Raw genomic sequence first — 19,016 nt, 5'->3', positions numbered from 1 at the left:
GTGACAGAAGCTTGACCTTGTTCTCCATGAGAGATTCTTGGGAAGAGCAGACAGGAGAAGATTCCTGGAAAACTGAAACAGCTTTCCAGAAGTGAAATGAAAATGAAAGAAACAATCCAAGGTGTTTTCCTCTATTAATTTCTATGCTCCCCTTTTCCATGTTCCATTCCAGTAATTCCAGATGCACCTCACCTCTAAGATCGGTGACTTAGTGATTTCTAGACACTCTAAAATACCATGAGCCACACACAGTTTTCCTTCCCCTGTTTTTACAGGAAAGCAACAGTGGAGGTGTAAGTGCAGTGCTGGGGTCAGGTAGGATTCCTACACCAAGGGAAGGTGCCCCGACAGTGTTTGACCCTCAGCAAGGACAATGCACAGCAGCAGGGGAGGGGATCGCTGTGCCAGTGTGCGGGAGTCAGGGTTCTGCATCTGGGCTCAAGGCTGCAAAGTTCCCGTGTTTGGGCAGACGGAGGGGCTGTCCCCGGGGCGCGCGGGGCTCGAACGTGGGGCTCGTGGGGCGAGCGGGGAACGGACACGGGGACGAATGGCCCCGGTGCTTCAGTTGCAGTGGCGGCAGCGGCGGCAGCAGCAGCGGCGGCAGCACCAAAACAGATACTTTTGAATAGTCTTCCTCCTTTTCTTTCTCTCTTTCTTTCTCTCTCTCTCCCTTTCCCGCTGTCGGGCGCCCTTTTCTCGGGGTCCCTTGCCCGGCGTCCCTCTCCTCTCCCCGCCTCCCTCTCCCCTGCCGGGCCGGGCCATGCCCCCGGCTCGTCCCCGGCCCCGGGCGGGGCTGCCCCGTGCCCGGCCCCGGCCGTCCCGCCGCGGTCTCGCCTCCGCCCGGCTCTGGCCGTACTGGCGGTGGCGCTGCTGGGCGGGCATCAGTGCCTGGGGCCGGGGCGGCATCGCCGCCCTTCGGCTCCGCCTGGCCCGAGCCCGGCCCCGGCTCCTCCCGGGGCCCGCGGAGGACACACGCGGGGCGGCCGCTCCCGCCGCCTCCGCTGCGGCTTCCCCGGCCCGAGCTCCGCCGCTCGGCAGCGCGGCCGCCGGCCCCGAGCCTCCCGTGCCGCGTTCCGAGGAGCGAACGCCCGGGCATGGCCGGCCCGGGGCGGGTGAGGGGCGCTCGGGGGCCGTTGCTGGCCCCAGGCCGAGCGCTGACAGCCGCGTCCCGCCCGCAGGGAAGGAGCAGGAGGCCCTGCAGGAGCGGTACCGGCTGGGCTCGCTGCTGGGGCGCGGCGGCTTCGGCAGCGTCTTCGCGGCCACGCGGCTCTCGGACGGCGCCCCGGTGAGCGGCGGGGCCGGCGGCGGGCGCCGGAGGAGGAGGAGGGCGGAGGATGGGGCTCGCAGGGCGGGCGGCAAGCTCACCCCGCTGCTGCCCTTGGCTTGCAGGTGGCCATCAAAAGGGTGCCACGGAACCGCGTCCGGCACTGGGGAGAGCTGGTGAGTGAGCGGGGCCAGCGGCAGAAGCCGGGGCTGCCGGCCGGGAATGAGCCGGGGCCCGGCACGGTGGGAGCCGCCAGGACGCCCCGAGGGAGAGCGGGCGTGGGGCCAGCGCAGGGCGCAGAGCATCCCTGGCTGGCTGAGGGCTTCCCGAGCCCCGGCACGGCATCAGCCCCACTGACGGCATCGTGCTCCTCCCGCAGCCCGACGGCACCAGCGCACCCCTGGAGATCGTGCTGCTGGCCAAGGTGTCCACTGGCTTCCCCGGTGTGGTTCAGCTGCTGGAGTGGCTCGAGCTCCCCAGCTTCATCGTGATGGTGCTGGAGCGGCCAGAGCAGTGTCAGGACCTGCAGTGTTTCATTCGGGCACGGCAGTTCCTGCCCGAGGAGGTGGCGCAGGAGCTGTTCCACCACGTGCTGGAGGCCGTGTGGCACTGCACCAGCTGTGGGGTCCTGCACAGGACATCAAACCAGAGAACATCCTGGTTGACCTGGACACCGGCCAGGCCAAACTAATTGACTTTGGCTGTGGCACCTACCTGCAAGACACAGTCTACACTCACTTTGCAGGTGAGCCTACACAGGGCTGCGCTCCCGCTGCTGGCATCTCATGGCCCAACATCTCACAGCCCAAGCTGGCTGTGGCAGCGGGGATTCTCCCTTTTGCTGCCAGTCAGGGCACTGAGTCTTCAGCTGAGTTGCTTTAGAGCGGGGCTGGGTGGGCAGCCATCTTCCAGCCCTGCTGGCAGCCTTTGCCAGCCACTCTGCCTAGGACTGGGGCTGGGCTGGGGCAGCCAGCCCAACCAAAACCCCCGTGGGTGGGGTAGCAGAGAGGGGGGCGGGAACTTGTGCCCCAGCCGGTTTGGTGTGCAGGGGAGAGTAAGAGCTTGGACTGCTTCACTCACCCTGTTTGCCTGGCTTCATAATATTTTGGGACAATGCAGGCAGGGAGCATAAGGGCAGGTTTTTTCCCCAGCATGGAATGGGTTTTTCCTTTGCATGTCATGGTCGGGCCTAGCCAGGGCTGCCCTCTTCCAACACCAGTGGCTTCTTTTCCAACCCTGTTTGTGCACAAGTCCCAGGTGCTGGCGAGAGGGCAGTGGTCACCCTGTGTGCCACTGGGGCAGCCGCCGCAGGCCCAGGGATGCTGGGGCCAGGCTCTGGGAGCAGCAGCATCCCCCTGCTGAATTCCGTCTGTATTCCATAGGAACACTGTCCTACAGCCCCCTGGAATGGAACGACTTTGGCTGGTACCATGGCGAGGCAGCAACAGTCTGGTCCCTGGGCATCCTGCTGCACCAGATGGTCTGCGGGGAGCACCCTTTCAGGAGGGGCCAGAACCTCAGCTGGGGCCAGCTCCCGCTGCCACATAGGCAAGGTGGATCCTCATCTCTGGGCACGGGGGGAATCCCAGTGCTGGGAGCCAGCAGCGGGCTCGTGGGCATCCCGCTCTGGCAGCTGCTGAGGAGGTGGCACATGTCCTGCTCTCCTCCAAAACAGGGAATTGATGGGAAAGTTTAGGCCCAGCTCTGAGCACATCCAGCATGGCCTGGGCTTGGGAATAGTGGGGCAAAGCAGACAGGAGCCTTCTCTGACTGTCCATCAGTTTCTGCTTTCTCTCCCCAGAGTGCAAAGATCTGATCAGGTGGTGTTTATCCGTGAACTCCTTGGACAGACCCACACTGGAAGACCTGTTCTGTAATCCTTGGGTGCAGGATATTCCTCTGCCATAGAAGAAGGGAGAGAGCCACAGGCACACTTTGATCCAGGGCCCTGGTAAGTTCCTGCTCCACACATTCCTTGACAGTCAGAAACAAAGGAACCCAGAGCTTTTTGTGCTGCCTGTGTCACTGCACTGGGCTCATGGGATGGGAACACGCAGCCCTTGTGCTGGAGCTGAGCTGCTCTGCCCAGCAATGCTGGCAGCCGCCATCCCAGCTGGTTTTGCTTGTCCTGGTTCCCTGACAGCTGGGGCCCTGGGCAGAGCCCTGAGAGCCTGGTCTGCCCCCAGGGAAGGAGAAGGAGCCCCTGGAGAAGCTGTACCGAGTGGGGATGCTGCTGCTGCTGCTGCTACTGGAGACAGCGAGGGTGACATCAAGGATGACAAGCTCTTCCTCAGCCTGGCCACTGGAGGCTGAAGGTGATGGACTTTGATTCTGGCACCTTCTTCAAAGCCAAACTCCCCAGAAAATTTGCAGATGAGTCCCCACCTGGGGAAATTCTGCCAGGTTTGGGCATGGCCCAGCCTGGCGGGGAACGAAAGGCTCCCCCCTTGCTGGGGCAGATGCAACTCATTCTTCAGTCACTGCCCAGCTGCTTTTGGCAGGGCTGGGAGGATGGGCTGGAGTGGGTAGGAAATGGGAGTGGGCTCCTGGCCCTGCCAACAGCCCCCGGCACCCACCGTGCCCCGGGCTGGGGCTGGGGCAGCCAGCCCGACACAAACCAACCCCCATGGTGGGAGCAGAGGTGGGACTCCAGAACCTGTGCACAGCTGCTTTGCTGTGCAGGCAAGGAAGGGTTTGGGCTGCTCCACTGCCCTTGTTTGCTTTGGGGTCACCATAATTTTGGGGGGCAGTGCATGGGGGAAGAGAGAAAGTGTGGGTTTCCCTCACCCATGGCTGTGTTTTTCCCTGGCATGTAAGGGTTGGGCCTTTCTGAAGACCTTGACAGAGATGGGAGTTTTTACCATTTTTCTTGTTTTCCCTTTTTGCATCTAACCTCTTTTCAAGAATGTATTGTTTGTTTTTCCAGAGAAAGCGTTCGAGGTGGTCCAGTGTGGATGGGGAAGTGCTTGGGAGCAGCTGTGGCGTGGATGGGCCGTGCCCTTGGAGAAGGCTGAGGCCATGGTTTGGGAACAGCTTTTCTTCCAGCCGTGGCTGGCGTGAGTTGGGTCCCTGTGTGCTTGGCAGGGTGGGATCAGAGCTTTTGGGAGATGGCAGCGAGCCCAGGAGCATCCTGCTCTGGGCAGCTGCTGAGGGCTGGATGTGCCGTGGCTGGCTGCAGGCTGGGCACATGTCCTGCCCTCCTGCTCTGCTGCCAAAGGCAGCAGGGATGGGCAGCTCTGGGCACAGCTCTGGGCACAGTCAGCGTGGCCTGGGCACCGCAGGCCTTGGCACAAGGGCACAGGAGCCCTCAGCTGAGGGGCGGTTTCTGCTTTCTCTCCTTGCAGCCGGGCTCTGCGGGTGCTGAGGCTGCTCTGGGCTCTGCCAGGGCTCTGCTGGGCTCAGCCCTGGGCCCAGCTGGGCTGGCTCTGCCCTCACATTGCTCTGACAGCTTTGCATCAGACGAGCCCGTTGCGAGCACAGCGCCTGAGCTTTCTGCTTTGGCAGGTGAGTGAGATCCTGCTGCAGGCCCAGAGATTGCAGCTGGGGACACACATCTATTACAGCGTCCTGTGTGGGTCGCTGCTGGTGAGAGAGAGACGGTGAATCTTGTTTCTAGATCAGAAGGTTGGATTTATTGATCTATGATATATAATACATTATGACTATACTAAATAGAATAAAGAGAGAAGTTTGCAGAGAGCTTGCTAGGCTAAGAATAGAAAAAAGAATCTATAACAAAGTTGTGTCCAGGGACTCTGTCTCTAGCTTGCACTTTGTGATTGGCCCTTAATTATAAACATAGGAACATGAGCCAATCAAGGTGCCCCTGTTGCATACCACAGCAGCTGATAATAATTGTTTATGTTCTCTTCTGAGGCCTCTGCCTTCCAGAAGACACAGAAATCTGAAAGAAAGGATTTCTGTGAAAAAATGTCTGCGACACACATCCAGCTGGCAAGGACCCAAACTCTCCACAGTCCCAGCTGAATGCCTGGATCTGTACAGGGTGTTTTGTCTGTCCCATTCTTCCTTCTTAATTGGCTGGAATTGTGCAATTGCACTTTCTTCCTCCTCTGGAAGTGCCACGAGTGGGCCAAAGCTGGCTAGTGGGCCATGCTCCTGAGGCAGTGCAGTCTGGAGCTGGTGGATGGAGAATTGCCCCTCTGCACTTCCAAACCCAAGCAAAAAGCCGTAAGTGGGACTTTGTGACTCTAAGAAACTCCTGGCAGTTTCAAAGGGAATGTGCAGCTCATTCGCAGGGTGAGAAGGAAGGTCATCTTCTAAAGGATTTGGGGTTTGACAGAGCTTTCATTCCTAGTCCTGCTTGGAGCTGGAAGGGCACAAAGCAATTTCCTCTTGCTTCGACCACAATTTAAAATAACAATATTGGAAACAATCCCCAAAAACTTTTTATAAAGACTGCTGACGTCAGTAAGATGGATCCATGCCATCAGCACCTTTACAAAATAAATAACTGAGTTCTGTTTCAAAAGATCAGTTACCTCTTAATTCAAAGTTAGAGAAGATTTTTCACTGCATACTTGGGTTTTGTTTTTATCTTTCACATTTTATATATTTTTTTATTACTTTTTCTTTTTTTTTTTTTTTTTTTCCTTTCAATAGAAAACATGTCCTAACAAAGGAATGTCCTTTGCTCCTGGTTCCCGTGTGGAGCAGCTCCCTTCCTGCTGGCTGAGCTGCTCAGGCAGAGCCCAGCAGCTCCTGGCCCTGCAGGGCTGAGGCTTTTCCCTGTTGCTGGGCACAGACTGATGGAGCAGCACTGCTGAACACAGGCACACAGAGGCACCAGGAGCAGCTGCCTTTGGCCACCTGAGGCTCCAATGCCCAAACTCTGAGCAGCCAGGGCTGGAAGAGACTGGCAGGATCTGATCCCTGACTCTGGACAGACAGGGCTGCACAAATGACCCCACAGCAGCAGCAGCAGCAGCAGCAGCAGCAGCACATGGAGCTGACTTTGAGCACAGCCCCTGCCCCTCTTCCCTCCCGTGTGCAGCGGTGTCACAGCAGCCTGAGGCACCTGGGAGCCCCCAGTGCCAGCAGGGACTGGAGATGGCAGCCCTGGGCTCCTGGCGGCTGTGCAGGGAACGCAGCTGGGCACTCCCTGTGCATGGGGAGCTTCCAGATGGAAAAGGCTGCTGTGCCCAGGCAGCTCCAAGGGCATAGAAAGGAGGGTCTGGAGCACTGGATCTGTGCCAGTGCCACAGTCCTGGGCAGCAGCCAGCGAGCCCTGGGGGAACAGAGGGCACAGCAAGAGGGACAGAACCAGGCAAGGGCTGAGACTGGAGAGAGCCAGGCCTGGGAGCAGGAACAGCTGCTCCATTGCACTGTTGGAGAAAGCTCTTGGCTGGTTCAAAGCACTGAAAGGCGTGAAGGGCAGAGAGGAGGCCACAGCAAACAATGCTCCTGTTTGCACAGCCTCCCCTCTCCATGTCCCAGAGGGAATTGCATGGACTGTGTTCTTCTCTCCAGGTCGTCTCGTTCAGCATGAGCAGCTCAGCACCAGGAGCTGAAGGAGCTGAAGCCTCAGGCCACAGGAGCTGGGCAAGAGGGAACTTTTGGAGCAAAGTAATGCTGCTAAAATAGCCCCAGCTGAATGCAGTGGATAGAATAATAGAATCACAGAATCCTTTCTGTTGGAAAAGCCCTCTGAGCTCATCCAGTGCAGCCGGGCACCCAGCAGTGCCAAGCCCAGCACTAAAACACATCCCTGAAGTGCCAAGGCCTGGACACCAGCCCTGAGTGAGGCCTGGACAGCAGGCCCTGAGCCAAAGGTGGCCTCTGGATGAACCTTCCAACCAAAGGTTGTCTTTGTATCTGCTCCCTAATGAAGTATGCATGGTCATCAGCCCTGTGATAGATGTAGCCACTCAGTGGTGAAACATGTATTGACCTTTGTGTATTTAGAACCCAGACAAGGCCATGAAATCTGTCATCTGGCCTTGTTTGGGGCTTTATGGTCAAAGTCACCTCCCTTGGTTCCTCCTGGGGCCCTGGCCAGGCTTTGGGAGGGACCCAAGAGGAGGATGAAACCAGATGTGGCCACACTAGCAGTGCTGTCAGTTTGTTCATTCAGCACTGTCAGAGCTGGGCCCTCTCCCAGCGGGGTTGGAGCCTCTCCTGGGGCTGGAGGCACCTGCAGGAGTTCCCAGTGCCCAGGAGTAGCTCTGCAGCCCTTGGCTGTGACAGCTTCCCCAGCTGCTGTGTGGGTCTGCAGGATGGTAAAGGCTGAGGGTAAATGCTGCTGGATCTTTGTTAATCACTGCAGGCAATCTTTGGTGGGGATGATTGGGTGCATTGCTGAGCTGCTCCTTTTGTGATTCTTTGCTGCTCTGAACTGCAGGAAATGACACTGATTCCTTCAGTTGCAGTCTGTGTCTTTGGTGCTGACTTTGCCCACTGGTAAAACAAAACTGGCGCAGTCTGGCCAGGTGCCAACAAAATGTAACTTGTTCAGTGTCAGTGTGACGAATCAGTCCCATCAGAAATTCCCAGCTGGAAAGCCCTTCCCTGGAGTTCCCTGGCTCTGGAGTGTACTGAGGTTGGAGCCCTGTGTGAGCAGTGGGGCAGTCAGGTAAAAGAAGCTGCACCCCTGGATGTCTTCAAATGCATCCAAAAATTGCAAATGGAAAATGAAAAGACCTTGTGGGTTTGGGCAAAGATGAATTTGTTGAAAGTACATAGGAAACAGCACCTTCAGAAGGAACAATGATTGTTGGAATGCTCCCACATGGAGAACAGAAGAAGGTTTTAATCTTGAGCTCAGATGCATTTGTGCAAGTGAAATATTGATATATTGTATCATTATATATGTATTTATACTATAAGACATTAATATATATATTTATGTATTTATATATTTTAATATGTATCTATATTTTGGTATGTCTATATCAATATCTACATAAAAAATAGCAGTAATATGAAATAGTGCTGACATTACTAATTTGGTATCTTTGGCTGCTCAGGGATGTAACACTAAATACCCTACAGAACAGGATTGGCCAGGACCCTAATGTCAGTGGTCAACTTTGTGAGATTGTATACAATGAAAAAGGGAAGGGATGAAATTGGCTATTTTTACAGGGTTTGCTGATACTGTGATGCAGAGTGCTTTGTCTGTTCCTGTGAAAAATACAGTGGTTTTGCCTGCAGGGTTTTTCATGTACCAGACTATCCAAAGGCTGCAGGATTGGTTGAAAGGGTGAAGGGGTTGTTAAAAGAGCAGTTGAAAAAATGAGGAGATGGGAACCTTTGCCCAAGGAGAACCCATCTCCCAGATGTGCTCCATGCCCTTCACAGTGGCCCACTGGGGAAATGGAAACCCCCTGGCTCTGCACGGCTGCCCCCAGTTTGCAAATCCAACCATGGGCAGTGAGACTTGGGCTGCCTGGGAAATTGTTCTGGCTGTGATGGCCCCTGGCAGGGCCAGCCCAGAGGCTGCAGGGCTGGGCCTTCATGCATTGGAATTCATTAGGAGAAATTCAAAGCAAATGAGAGCTATCAGTATTGAAACAGGAATTCAGATTCCTCCAGGACACTTTCTTTGGTAACTGCTGCCTTTGGAGCTTAGCCTTGCAAAGTGTGCCTGTCATAGCAGGAGGAATTGGTGCAGAATATCAAGAAGAAATTACGGTAATTCTGTTAAGCAATAGTGACCAGGATTGGATTATTCAACTCCCTGACAGGGTAGCACAATTATCAATATTGCAATTTTAAGAATGATTGTGAAAAAAGGAGATCCAGCTCCAGCCACCACCGTTTTTGGAGGTAAAGGGTTTGGATCCAGCAGCCCTAATAATGGAGCCAGAGTGTGGGTCCGGAGTCCAAAAGGCCCTCCCAAGGCAGCTGAAGGAGCAGCTCCGAGGAAAGACAACTCTGAGTCCTGAAACCTGAGCAGGAACAATGGGAATGTGTCCCTGCAGCCAAGGATTCTGTGTGAGAACAAGTAGATCTGACAGGAGATTGTTTTACACATCCTGCCAGACCAGATCTCCCTGTTTGCCCCAAGGGCCCCTGTGGAAAATGCTCTGATCCACGGGGCTCCCTGTGAAGGCTGCTGTGACACTGAGGGACTTGCACAGGAATTCCATCCAGGAGCCTGGCTGCCCCTCAGGGACTGGGACCCGGCCCCTTCCAGCCAGAGTGGAAAGGGCCCCCCAAGCCTTGTTAGCCACAGACAGCATGGTAAAGCTGAACAGCAAAGGGCCTCGGGGCATTATTCTGGAATTAGAAAGGTGCCAGCTCCATGCACAACAGAATTCTTGTTCCTAATTTGAATGAGATTGAGAAAAAAGAATGAAGAACAGTGTCGCAGACATTTTTTCACAGAAATACTTTCTTTCAGATTTCTGCATTTTCTGGGAAGCAAGGGCCCCAGAAAGAGAATGTAAACAATTGTTATCAGCTGCTGTGAAATGCAATGGGATGCACCTTGATTGGCTCATGTTCCCATGTTTATAATTAAAGGCCAATCACAGGAGCAAGCTGGGGACAGAGACCCTGGACACAACTTTGTTATAGATTTTTTCTTTCTATTCTTAGCTTAGCAAGGATCTGCAAATTCTCTTTATTCTATTTAGTATAGTAATAATGTATTATATATCATATATCAATAAATCCAGCCTTCTGATCAAGAAACAAGATTCTCGTCTCTCTCTCACCTCCAGCGACCCACTCAGGACGCTGTAATATTTGGTGACCCCTCGTGTCAGAGCAAAGATTAATTTGATAAGACCAGAGGAGCAAAATTGCTGCACTGGGTAAAAATCCTGTATGTGTAGCATTTGATGGTTGCTTTGAAGTGACCACAGAAGTGGATTCAAGACAGGAGCTGAAGAACTGAAGATCCTGATTTGGACAGAGTTCACAGCCAAGGCTGACCACAAAGAGAACCTTCTTCTGGAAAACCTTCAGGAAGATGTTCGGAAAGAGCAGCAGACCCGTGGAGCTGGCCAGAGCAAGCTGGACTCTTTCAAAAGGTACTGTTTGCTTTTCCCTTCCTGATGAACCAGCCCTTCGTAGCTTGTGGCTGTTCATATGGCAAACACATGCCTTGCAGGAAGAGGTTCGTTTTACTCCTTCAGAGGAGAGCCTTATTGCCCTCTGGCAACACTGGTGTAGAGAAGATGTTTTTTTTCTGTCAGCAACAGATCTCTATGAGTTCTTTCGATGGGCAAAGCTTTTTGGGTTCTTTACTGATGTCCTGTACGCTTTGGATGTTTTTGTCTGGGAATGCCTGAATTCCATTATCCAGTTCGTCTGGAGGGAGGGAGGTCTTTTGCCTTCTATCTACCCAGCATTTATAAAGCTCTTCCCAGTTCTGAAATGAAGAGCAGCTACTTTTCAATGGATTTCTAACTGCTATGGGCAGGCTCTGTTTCCACTGCCCCAGGAGAAGGCCCCATGGGGGATGAGTTTGGGCTTCCCAACCCCACCGGCTTCGCGGTGGGGGGGGCTGAAACTTCGCCACGCAAAGAAGTTTTTTTTACTCTGTCTCCGGAGCCTGCGCAGATGGACTGCTCTCTTCCCCCCTCTTCTCCCCCGCAGGGGGGATGGGAGTGGACGGTGCTGCCACAGCTGGCCTCTCAGACTCCGCCTCGTTCAGACGTGGGGGTGGCACTGGTCTCTGAGGCTTCTCCGCCTCTGCCAGCTCCGTCACTCCAGGCGATCCCGTCTCCGCCTCTCCAGGCGGTCCCGCCCACGGCTCCACAGGCCTCCCTGCCCCTGCCAGCGCCTGCGTCAGAGACTGCAGAGACAGCACTTCCGGTCCCTGCTGAGTTGCTAGGCAACGACGACACGTCTCCAGCTTCCGGCTCAGCGGAGGAGAAGTTTCCTTCGGCCCCTCCGCTGCTTCCATCGGCCTCCTCACAGCCTCAAGCCGAGACAGTCCCTGTTCAGTATGGTGTTGGAGACGGCCCCGAATCCGCGGGAACCTCGGGGCAGCCCATGGCTGCTCCTACACTCAGCGCGATTCCCTCCCCGGTTCCGGCTTCCCCCCCACTGCTTCCACTGGCCGTCCCAGCGGCTCTGTCGTTGTCGGAGGCTCTGCCCTCCGTGTCGGCATCAGAGACTGCCCTGGAACTGGTGGCTTGTTCTAGCTCGGACCATCCCGGACTGGCTGCTGTAGCACCTGCCCCGGCGGGGGGGGTCTCTCCTTCCGTGGAGCGGGGGCTGCCCGCCAGCTGACTGTTGCGGCAGTCCAGCTGCCTGTTTTTAAGACCAGCATTCTCGGCGGTTTGGGGGTGGTTTTTCGGGGATTGTCCCATGGAGGCCGCCGCCTCTCTTGTGCCCTAGTGGCATGGGGGGGCAGGTGCATCCAGAGAGTTCTGCCTCTGATCCCCAGCCCGAAGGGGATGGGGATGATGCCACGGGGCGGATGAGAGACAAACCCGATGCATTGCAGAGGGAGATGGCACAGCTGGAGGAGACCATAGCTGGTTTGCTGTGGGAAACAAACATCTCCAGACCCCAGATGGGATTGCTGGGGAAGGCTTCTATTTCCCTGCTGCTGGCATGCCTCAGTGGTTTTGGGGAAAGGAAGCATCTCACTACCCGTGCTGCCATTGTGCTGGCAGCAGGGTGCAGGCCTGCGGGAATGCAGAGCCTGCTTCATGGGTTTGGCCTGGGCCGTTGGGCTCAGGAAGTTCCTGGGCTGGGCCCACTGCGTAGTCTCCTTATGTTTCTGGGAATTCTGGTTTCTCCTACCGGTCCTGGTCCCCCTTTGTGGGCCAGTTTTGGGGTTCCTGGTCCATCATGGGTCAGGGCCCCCAGGGCATTTCCTTCTCTGGCACTGCTCTGCTCGGCTGCTGCTCTTTTGCTTCTCGGTCAAAAAAAAAAAAAAATTTAAAATGAAATAAAAAAGATTGAAAATAGTGGGCAGCAGCTCTGAAGCACTGAAGCATTGAAGGGCCAGAAAAGGACATTCCAAAGTTGCTCAAATAGTTTGAAATTGTTGTAAGACTGTCAATGGTTTTTTGATAGCTATTGATGGGATTCTTTTGCAGCAAGTTTGTTTTCAGGACCAAAAAGGACTCTCAGATGTCCAAAAGAAACAACTTCAGCTGATGGACTGTTCCTGAAACTCAGCTGCTTGGACTTGAATTTTCTTTGCATTGTTTTTTGCATTTTCTTAGACTGTAGGATTGTTTTAGTGATTTGTTAGTATTGTATATTTTACAGGTGAAGGAATTTCCTGTTCATTTCACATCAGCATTTTTCTTTTAATTTATACAATTTAGAAAGGTGAGATGTTGCAGACATTTTTTCACAGAAATACTTTCTTTCAGATTTCTGCATTTTCTGGGAAGCAAGGGCCCCAGAAAGAGAATGTAAACAATTGTTATCAGCTGCTGTGAAATGCAATGGGATGCACCTTGATTGGCTCATGTTCCCATGTTTATAATTAAAGGCCAATCACAGGAGCAAGCTGGGGACAGAGACCCTGGACACAACTTTGTTATAGATTTTTTCTTTCTATTCTTAGCTTAGCAAGGATCTGCAAATTCTCTTTATTCTATTTAGTATAGTAATAATGTATTATATATCATATATCAATAAATATAGCCTTCTGATCAAGAAACAAGATTCTCGTCTCTCTCTCATCTCCAGCGACCCACTCAGGACGCTGTAATAGAACAGTGTCACTAAAGTACTACTGGTGTCTGTAACGTGTACCTAGATAGTCAGCCAGAATCTTTGTCTGCCACAAACACCTCTAGTGTTTCACCAAGGAGTTAGTCATCAAAATGTGATGATGGGTTATGATGGATTGCTAAGCTTCCTTTGTAATTCTTTGCTAATGATGATGTGCTTTGCTGAGCTTATCCTTTTGTAAATCTTTGCAGCTGTGCATGATATAAATGACACAATTCCTTAAGTTGGTGTCTGTGTCTTTGGTAGTGACCCTGCCCACTGGTGAAACAGGGCCCCTCTTGCCTAAGTGTTCCCTGGGAAGGCAAAAGCCCTCCCTCCAAAATTCCCTCCTTCCTCCTTGTTCCCCCCTTCACACACTGAGCATGATGTGCTCTGGTCTGGGGATTGCCCAGGGTCAGTTGGGGTCCCCTGACCTGGCTGTGTCCCCTGCCCAGCTTCCCCGCAGCCCCAGCCCCTCCCCAGCTTGGCTGGACGAGGGGCAGGACAGGCCTTGGCTGTGCTGCAGCTCAGCAAGAACAAAACCATCTCTGCATGCTCAGCCCTGTGCTCAGCACCCGGCCCAGCAGTGTCTCAGTGCCAGGGGCTGTGCCCTCAGTCCCTGCCAGGGGTTTCCATGGCAACTGCCAGGACAGCTGACCCAGGTGTCCCCCAAGTGCCAGTTGCCATGGAAACAGTGCCCAGCCCTGTCCCTTTCTGTCTGGCTGACCTGGCCTTTGGCCCTGGCATTGTCATTGGCTGCTGGTTCCTGGTGCCTGAGCGGCCAGCACAGCACAGGGCAGGTGGCCATGGCACAGCCCCCAGCAAGGGATCCCCTCTGGCTCTGGGCACTGACACCAGCCCTGAGCAAGGGCCCAGGGCAGCTTTCCATGGCCACCAACCATCACAACAGCTCTGGCATTGTTGTGATGCACCGGACCAAGGAACGGGTCCCCATGGCCATTGCCATGGCACCTGGTGGCACCAACGAGTGTCACTGGAATTGTACCTGGAACAGCCCTGGCACCGATTTGTCCTGAGGGTTGCCATGGCAGCTGAGGCCAGCAACAGCTGGGGCTCTGCAAGGGCCATGGGGGAGAGGGGAAGGAGCAGCAGAGCAGGGGCTGATCGATCCCCAGTGTGCTGCACAGCCCAGGGCAGCGTCCCAGAGCGTCCTCATGGAGCTGCCAACAACATCCCCCCTCTGCAGCCCTGGCCTCTCCCCCAGCTCACACAGGTGCCCCATCCTTGCAGGCACAGACACGGCAGCACCGGCTCAGCAGCCCGTTTGCATTGCACACAGCAGGGGGAGCACCCCCATGCTGTTGGTGTGGGGACATGAACCTGAGGGAGCACAAATGCCATCAGCCCCTGGAGTCAGCAAGGGCTGGGAGACACCAGGGAAACCACTCAGCTTTGTCCTGGCCTCTGCAGTCAGCCAGAAAGTTTGTTCCTGTCAGCTGGGAGTGTCCTGTCCCACTGCAGACGCTGTTGGTCAGAGCCAGGGCTGCCTGGCAGCCACGCACAAACTGCCCTGAGCATTTCCTTGGCTTCATCTTTGCTTTCTTTCCTCTTCCTGATACAAATTTCTTCCTACTGCCCACCACTCTTCCCTTGCCTGCAAACAACCCATCCCTGTTTGCCCTTTCCTCTCTGGCCCCACTCCAGATTGCAGTTCCAGACTTGGACCCATGGGAACGTCCCTTGGGCAGCAGGATCATCCTACAAGTGCTGCAGGAATTGTCTGTAGGCTCCTGCAGTGCCTGGTGCTACTCCCTTGCCAGAGGCACTCCAGGCCAGGGGGAAACATCTGGGCTGCTGTGTCTGCCTCTGGGGCTCCCTGTTCTGAGCAGTGAGGAGGAGCTGCAGAGGCTCTGCAGGACTGACAGGATGGGCTTTGGGGCTGGCAGGAGAAGCTGAGGGACCTGGGCTGCTGGAGCTGCTGAAGAGGAGGCTCAGGGCTCATCCTGCAACTGCTCCAAGGGTGGTTTCAGAGAATCCCAGAATCAGCAAGGGTGGAACAGGCCATGGAGATCATCAAGTCCACCCTGTGCCCTGACACCACCTTGTCTCCCCTGAGCCTCCTCTTCTCCAGGATAAACAACCCCATCTTGCTCAGCTACTCCTTACAGCACTTGTGCTCCAGACCCCTCCCCAGCCTTGTTGCCCTTCTCTGGACATGCTCCGGCCCCTCCATGTCCTTCCTAAATTGGGGGGCCCTGAACTGGACACAGTACTCGAGGTGCTGCCCAAGCATTGCTGAGCACAGGGGAAGAATCCCTGCCCTGCTCCTGCTGGCCACACCATTCCTCATCAATAGGAGCACCAGTGGTTGGATGAGGGTGTCCTGGGTTGACTATATGATGCTTTTATCCCAAATCGTCTCATTCTGTTTATGTTGAATATTAAGTTTTGTACCTTTAAGAGTGTTCCAGAGAGTGAAGGGGGGGAGAGAAGAAGAGCGAAGTTTGTTTTCAGGCACTGCACTCACTACTCCACATTCCTGCTCCTGGACTGTGTTGTCTGCGGATGGACAGACAGCAGGACAGAGCTCTTCCTTTGCTTTTTAGTTAGTTCTAGCTAGCTGAGGTAGAGCAGTTCCCTGGACTGTTTTTTTTCCTTTTTCTTTGGACCTCTTGAAACTGCTCTGGACTGAACACCAGCAGAGCACCAGCAGCTGCACCTTTGGCCCACCGGGCCGGGCCTGGCCTGCGACAATTCCAGCACTGGAGAGACTGATCAGAGACTGAGTGAGCTGAGCTTCAACCCGGGTTTGTTATCTCTTTGTCATCTCTTTTAGAGTGGCAAGGGGTCTCATTGTTTGATATTGTTTTAGTTTTATTGTTTAATAAACAGGTTTTTTCCACCTTTCTCCAAGGAGGTATTTTTTTTCCCTCCCAGACCAGTTGGGGGGAGGGGCCAATTGAATCTGCTTTTCCCACCAGAGCTCCTTTGGGGGATTCTTCCCCAAATTTGCTCTAAACCTGGACAAATACGTGAATTGGCGCCCAACGCGCGGCAGAAAATGTGGAAAAAAGCTCTATTAATTGTGTGTTTCTTGTTGTTAAAGCAGTTAGTAGCCATGCTGCTTGAACCCCTGATGTCTCTGGTTGTGAAAGCTTTTGTGTGGCTCTGGGATCTAGACCGTTTTGAGGTTTCAATACCTTTCTGGTCACTAGGATTATTGTCCTTAACAAGTAATTTTTACAGTAGAGGGGTACGGATTGGAATAGCTGTTGTGCTGGCCTTGGTGATAATGATTTATAAAGCTTTTACAAAGATACTGGCCTCTGTTTACGATATGTATGGTTTATGGTTTCGTCATCCTACCCTGCATCCCAATTCCAGTAGTAGGTTTTGGGAATTTATTAGTAATTACACTCAGTCTGTTAGAGGAGGAGCCAAGAATGAGACTTTCCAGCATTCCCTTTCCTTCTTCTCCTTTGGATAGGTTATGTCACCTCCCGGACCAGCTGGGAGGAGGGGCCGATTGGATTTTCTTTTCCCACAGGAGCTCCTTTGGGGGATTCTTCCCCAGATTTGCTCTAAACCTTGACACTGTGGTATGGGACAAGAGATCCCTGGATGGGTTCCCAATTAAACCAACACTCGAAAACCCAAGAACGTCCCAATCTTGAGCACTTAACATATGCTGCATGTTGGCAGAGGGATACCACCGGCAGTGAGGTTACATAAATCTGTAAACTACAAAAACAGGAGGAAAAGAATGAGGGGAGAGAAGAGGTTAGTGTTAAGTGAGACCCCCTTGATTACTTACCTCCTCCTCCATTCCCTCCTATTTACCTGGCAATGCCCCAGGCTCCTCTCCCAGATCCCCTGATTTTACCTCTGGCCTCTCCATCCCCAGAACCAGCAGCTGCTCCGATCCCATTACCACCTCCAATTAACCCTCCTATGGTCAATACTCCTACCCTAACCTCAACTCCCTCATCTACTCCAAATACTTCTGTCCCACCTCCCTCTAATCCAGTTATTTCTCCAGTCTTCCCCTCAACCTCTTCAACTGTCTCTCCAGCCTCACCCCCAGTGTCCTTTCCTACAGGTTCAGTCTCTTTCCCCTTACATAATGCTGTACCATTACCTCCCCCTAACTGGGAGGTGAGCACCTCCATCCCTCCATCCCTAACCCAGCTAGTAGGAGCCCACTAGTCCCCACTCATCCTGTTTCTTCACAGAAGGGTAACCTCACGGAGGGACCTTACTGTAATACAAGATCTAAAACATCTAAAGTGGAGAAGCTTTTTCCTCTTGGAGAAGTCCCCATGGGTGGGATACGTGGGGTTTGTGAATGCCCCATTAAAAGCCACCAAAGTTCGAGGTTTTAAAAAGGAGTTAGGGAACTTAGTGGAGGATCTGGTAGGTATATTGAACCAAGTAGACCAATTTCTAGACCCAAACATTTACACCTGGGGAGAGTTGAACTCCATTTTTAAAATTCTGTTCAGCCCTGAAGAAGTGAGTATGATCAGGACCGCAGGAATGTGGATCTGGGAGCGAGAAAATCGTTCAGGGGATCCCAATGACCAGAAATTACCCTTACAGGGCCCTGAGTGGGACCGTAATGAAGAGGAAGATAGGAGGAACATGGAAGAGTATAGGTCTCTGATGGTTAGAGGAATAAAGGAATCAGTTCCTCGAAGTAATAACACAAAACTAGCTTTCGATAGCATGCAAGAAAAGGATGAAACCCCAGCTACTTGGCTTAATAGGTTAAAGAAGAACTTCCAATTATATTCCAACATAGATTCCGATAGCTCTGAAGGCCAAGTGCTTCTAAAAGTGCAATTTGTTACAAAATCGTGGCCAGACATCCGGAGAAAGTTAGAAAAAATGGAGGACTGGCAGGAAAAGGGAATAAATGAACTATTAAAGGAAGCCTTAAAGATATATTTAAGGAAAGAAGAAGAGAAAGCCAAAGCTAAAGCTAGAATCATGGTAGCTGTAGCCAGGGAAAGTCAAGGGGTAAACAGAGATCAGCGGGGACAACCATCGAGAGTCAGTGAAAGTGGACGAAAGTCCTCCTTTGAAACACCCAAAGATAAACCTATACTACCTCCATGGGTGGATACAAACAGAAGACCAGTGGTACCACTGAGTGAGAGGAAATGTTATTATTGTGGAGAGATAGGACACATAAGAAGGAATCGCAATAAACTCTCTTTTGATGAGGCAATTGTAAAAGAACAAGAGGCTCTTGAGAGACTCCTGAGGGGAGATGCCTAGGGGTGTCAGGGGCTTTATATGTTAGGGGACCCAATGTATCATCAAGAAGAGCCCCTAGTAAACTTTGAGGTGGGTCCCCAAAGTGAGGAATTGGAATTTTTAGTTGATACTGGAGCAGATAGATCAAGTATAAAGGAATTACGCACCGGAGTGACGCCTGGGAGAAAGGTCTGTGAGGTGATGGGAGTGGAGGGAAAACCATTTAGAGCCTCCATAGTTGAAAATGTAGAAATTAAAGGAAATGGAAGGCAGTGTGTGGCTGATTTTATCTGTTTACCTAATCTAGAAAGGAATTTGCTAGGAAGGGACCTACAAGTCCAATTAGGAGTGGGAATTATCCCAAAGGATGGGAGAATGACAGTCCAGATCATGAAATTGACATCGGGAGATACAGAGCAGATAAACCCAGAGGTTTGGGCAGGAGAAGGAAAGAGGGGCTATCTAGACATCCCACCAATAAAAACTGAAATGCAAAAAGGAATTCCTCCCGTTCGGGTAAAGCTATACACAGTGTCTATTGAGGGAAAAAAGGGACTAACCCCTGGGATTGAGCAGCTATTAGAGGAAGGTATCTTAGACCCATGTATGTCTCCACACAACAGCCCTATTTTAGCAATCAAGAAGGCAGACAGAAAATACCAATTGGTCCAAGACTTAAGGGAAATAAATAAGAGAACTATAACCAGGCACCCAGTGGTCCCAAATCCCTACACCGTCCTAAGTCAGATCCCAAGGGAGCATGCCTGGTTTACTATTATAGATTTAAAAGATGCATTTTGGGCATGTCCTCTTGCTGAGGAATGTAGGGATTGGTTCGCATTTGAGTGGGAACATCCAGAGAAGAGGAGGAAACAACAAT

General features: G+C 52.9%; 1 protein-coding gene across 1 annotated transcript; it reads left to right on the top strand.

The window, feature by feature from the left end:
- Nucleotides 1-742: 742 nt before the first annotated feature.
- On the top strand, nucleotides 743-3,172 carry LOC132074214 (serine/threonine-protein kinase pim-1-like; the record flags this gene model as incomplete). The annotated part of the gene is given in 6 exon segments (XM_059473846.1): nucleotides 743-1,285; nucleotides 1,390-1,440; nucleotides 1,644-1,896; nucleotides 1,899-2,009; nucleotides 2,647-2,817; nucleotides 3,066-3,172. Coding segments are annotated over 6 exon segments (1,236 nt in total), but the record flags the coding sequence as incomplete, so codon positions are not given.
- Nucleotides 3,173-19,016: the final 15,844 nt, after the last annotated feature.

The sequence above is a fragment of the Ammospiza nelsoni genome, chromosome 6, assembly GCF_027579445.1.
Source record: "Ammospiza nelsoni isolate bAmmNel1 chromosome 6, bAmmNel1.pri, whole genome shotgun sequence".
Classification (NCBI taxonomy): Eukaryota; Metazoa; Chordata; class Aves; order Passeriformes; family Passerellidae; genus Ammospiza; species Ammospiza nelsoni.
This window is presented reverse-complemented; position numbering and strand designations above follow the sequence as displayed.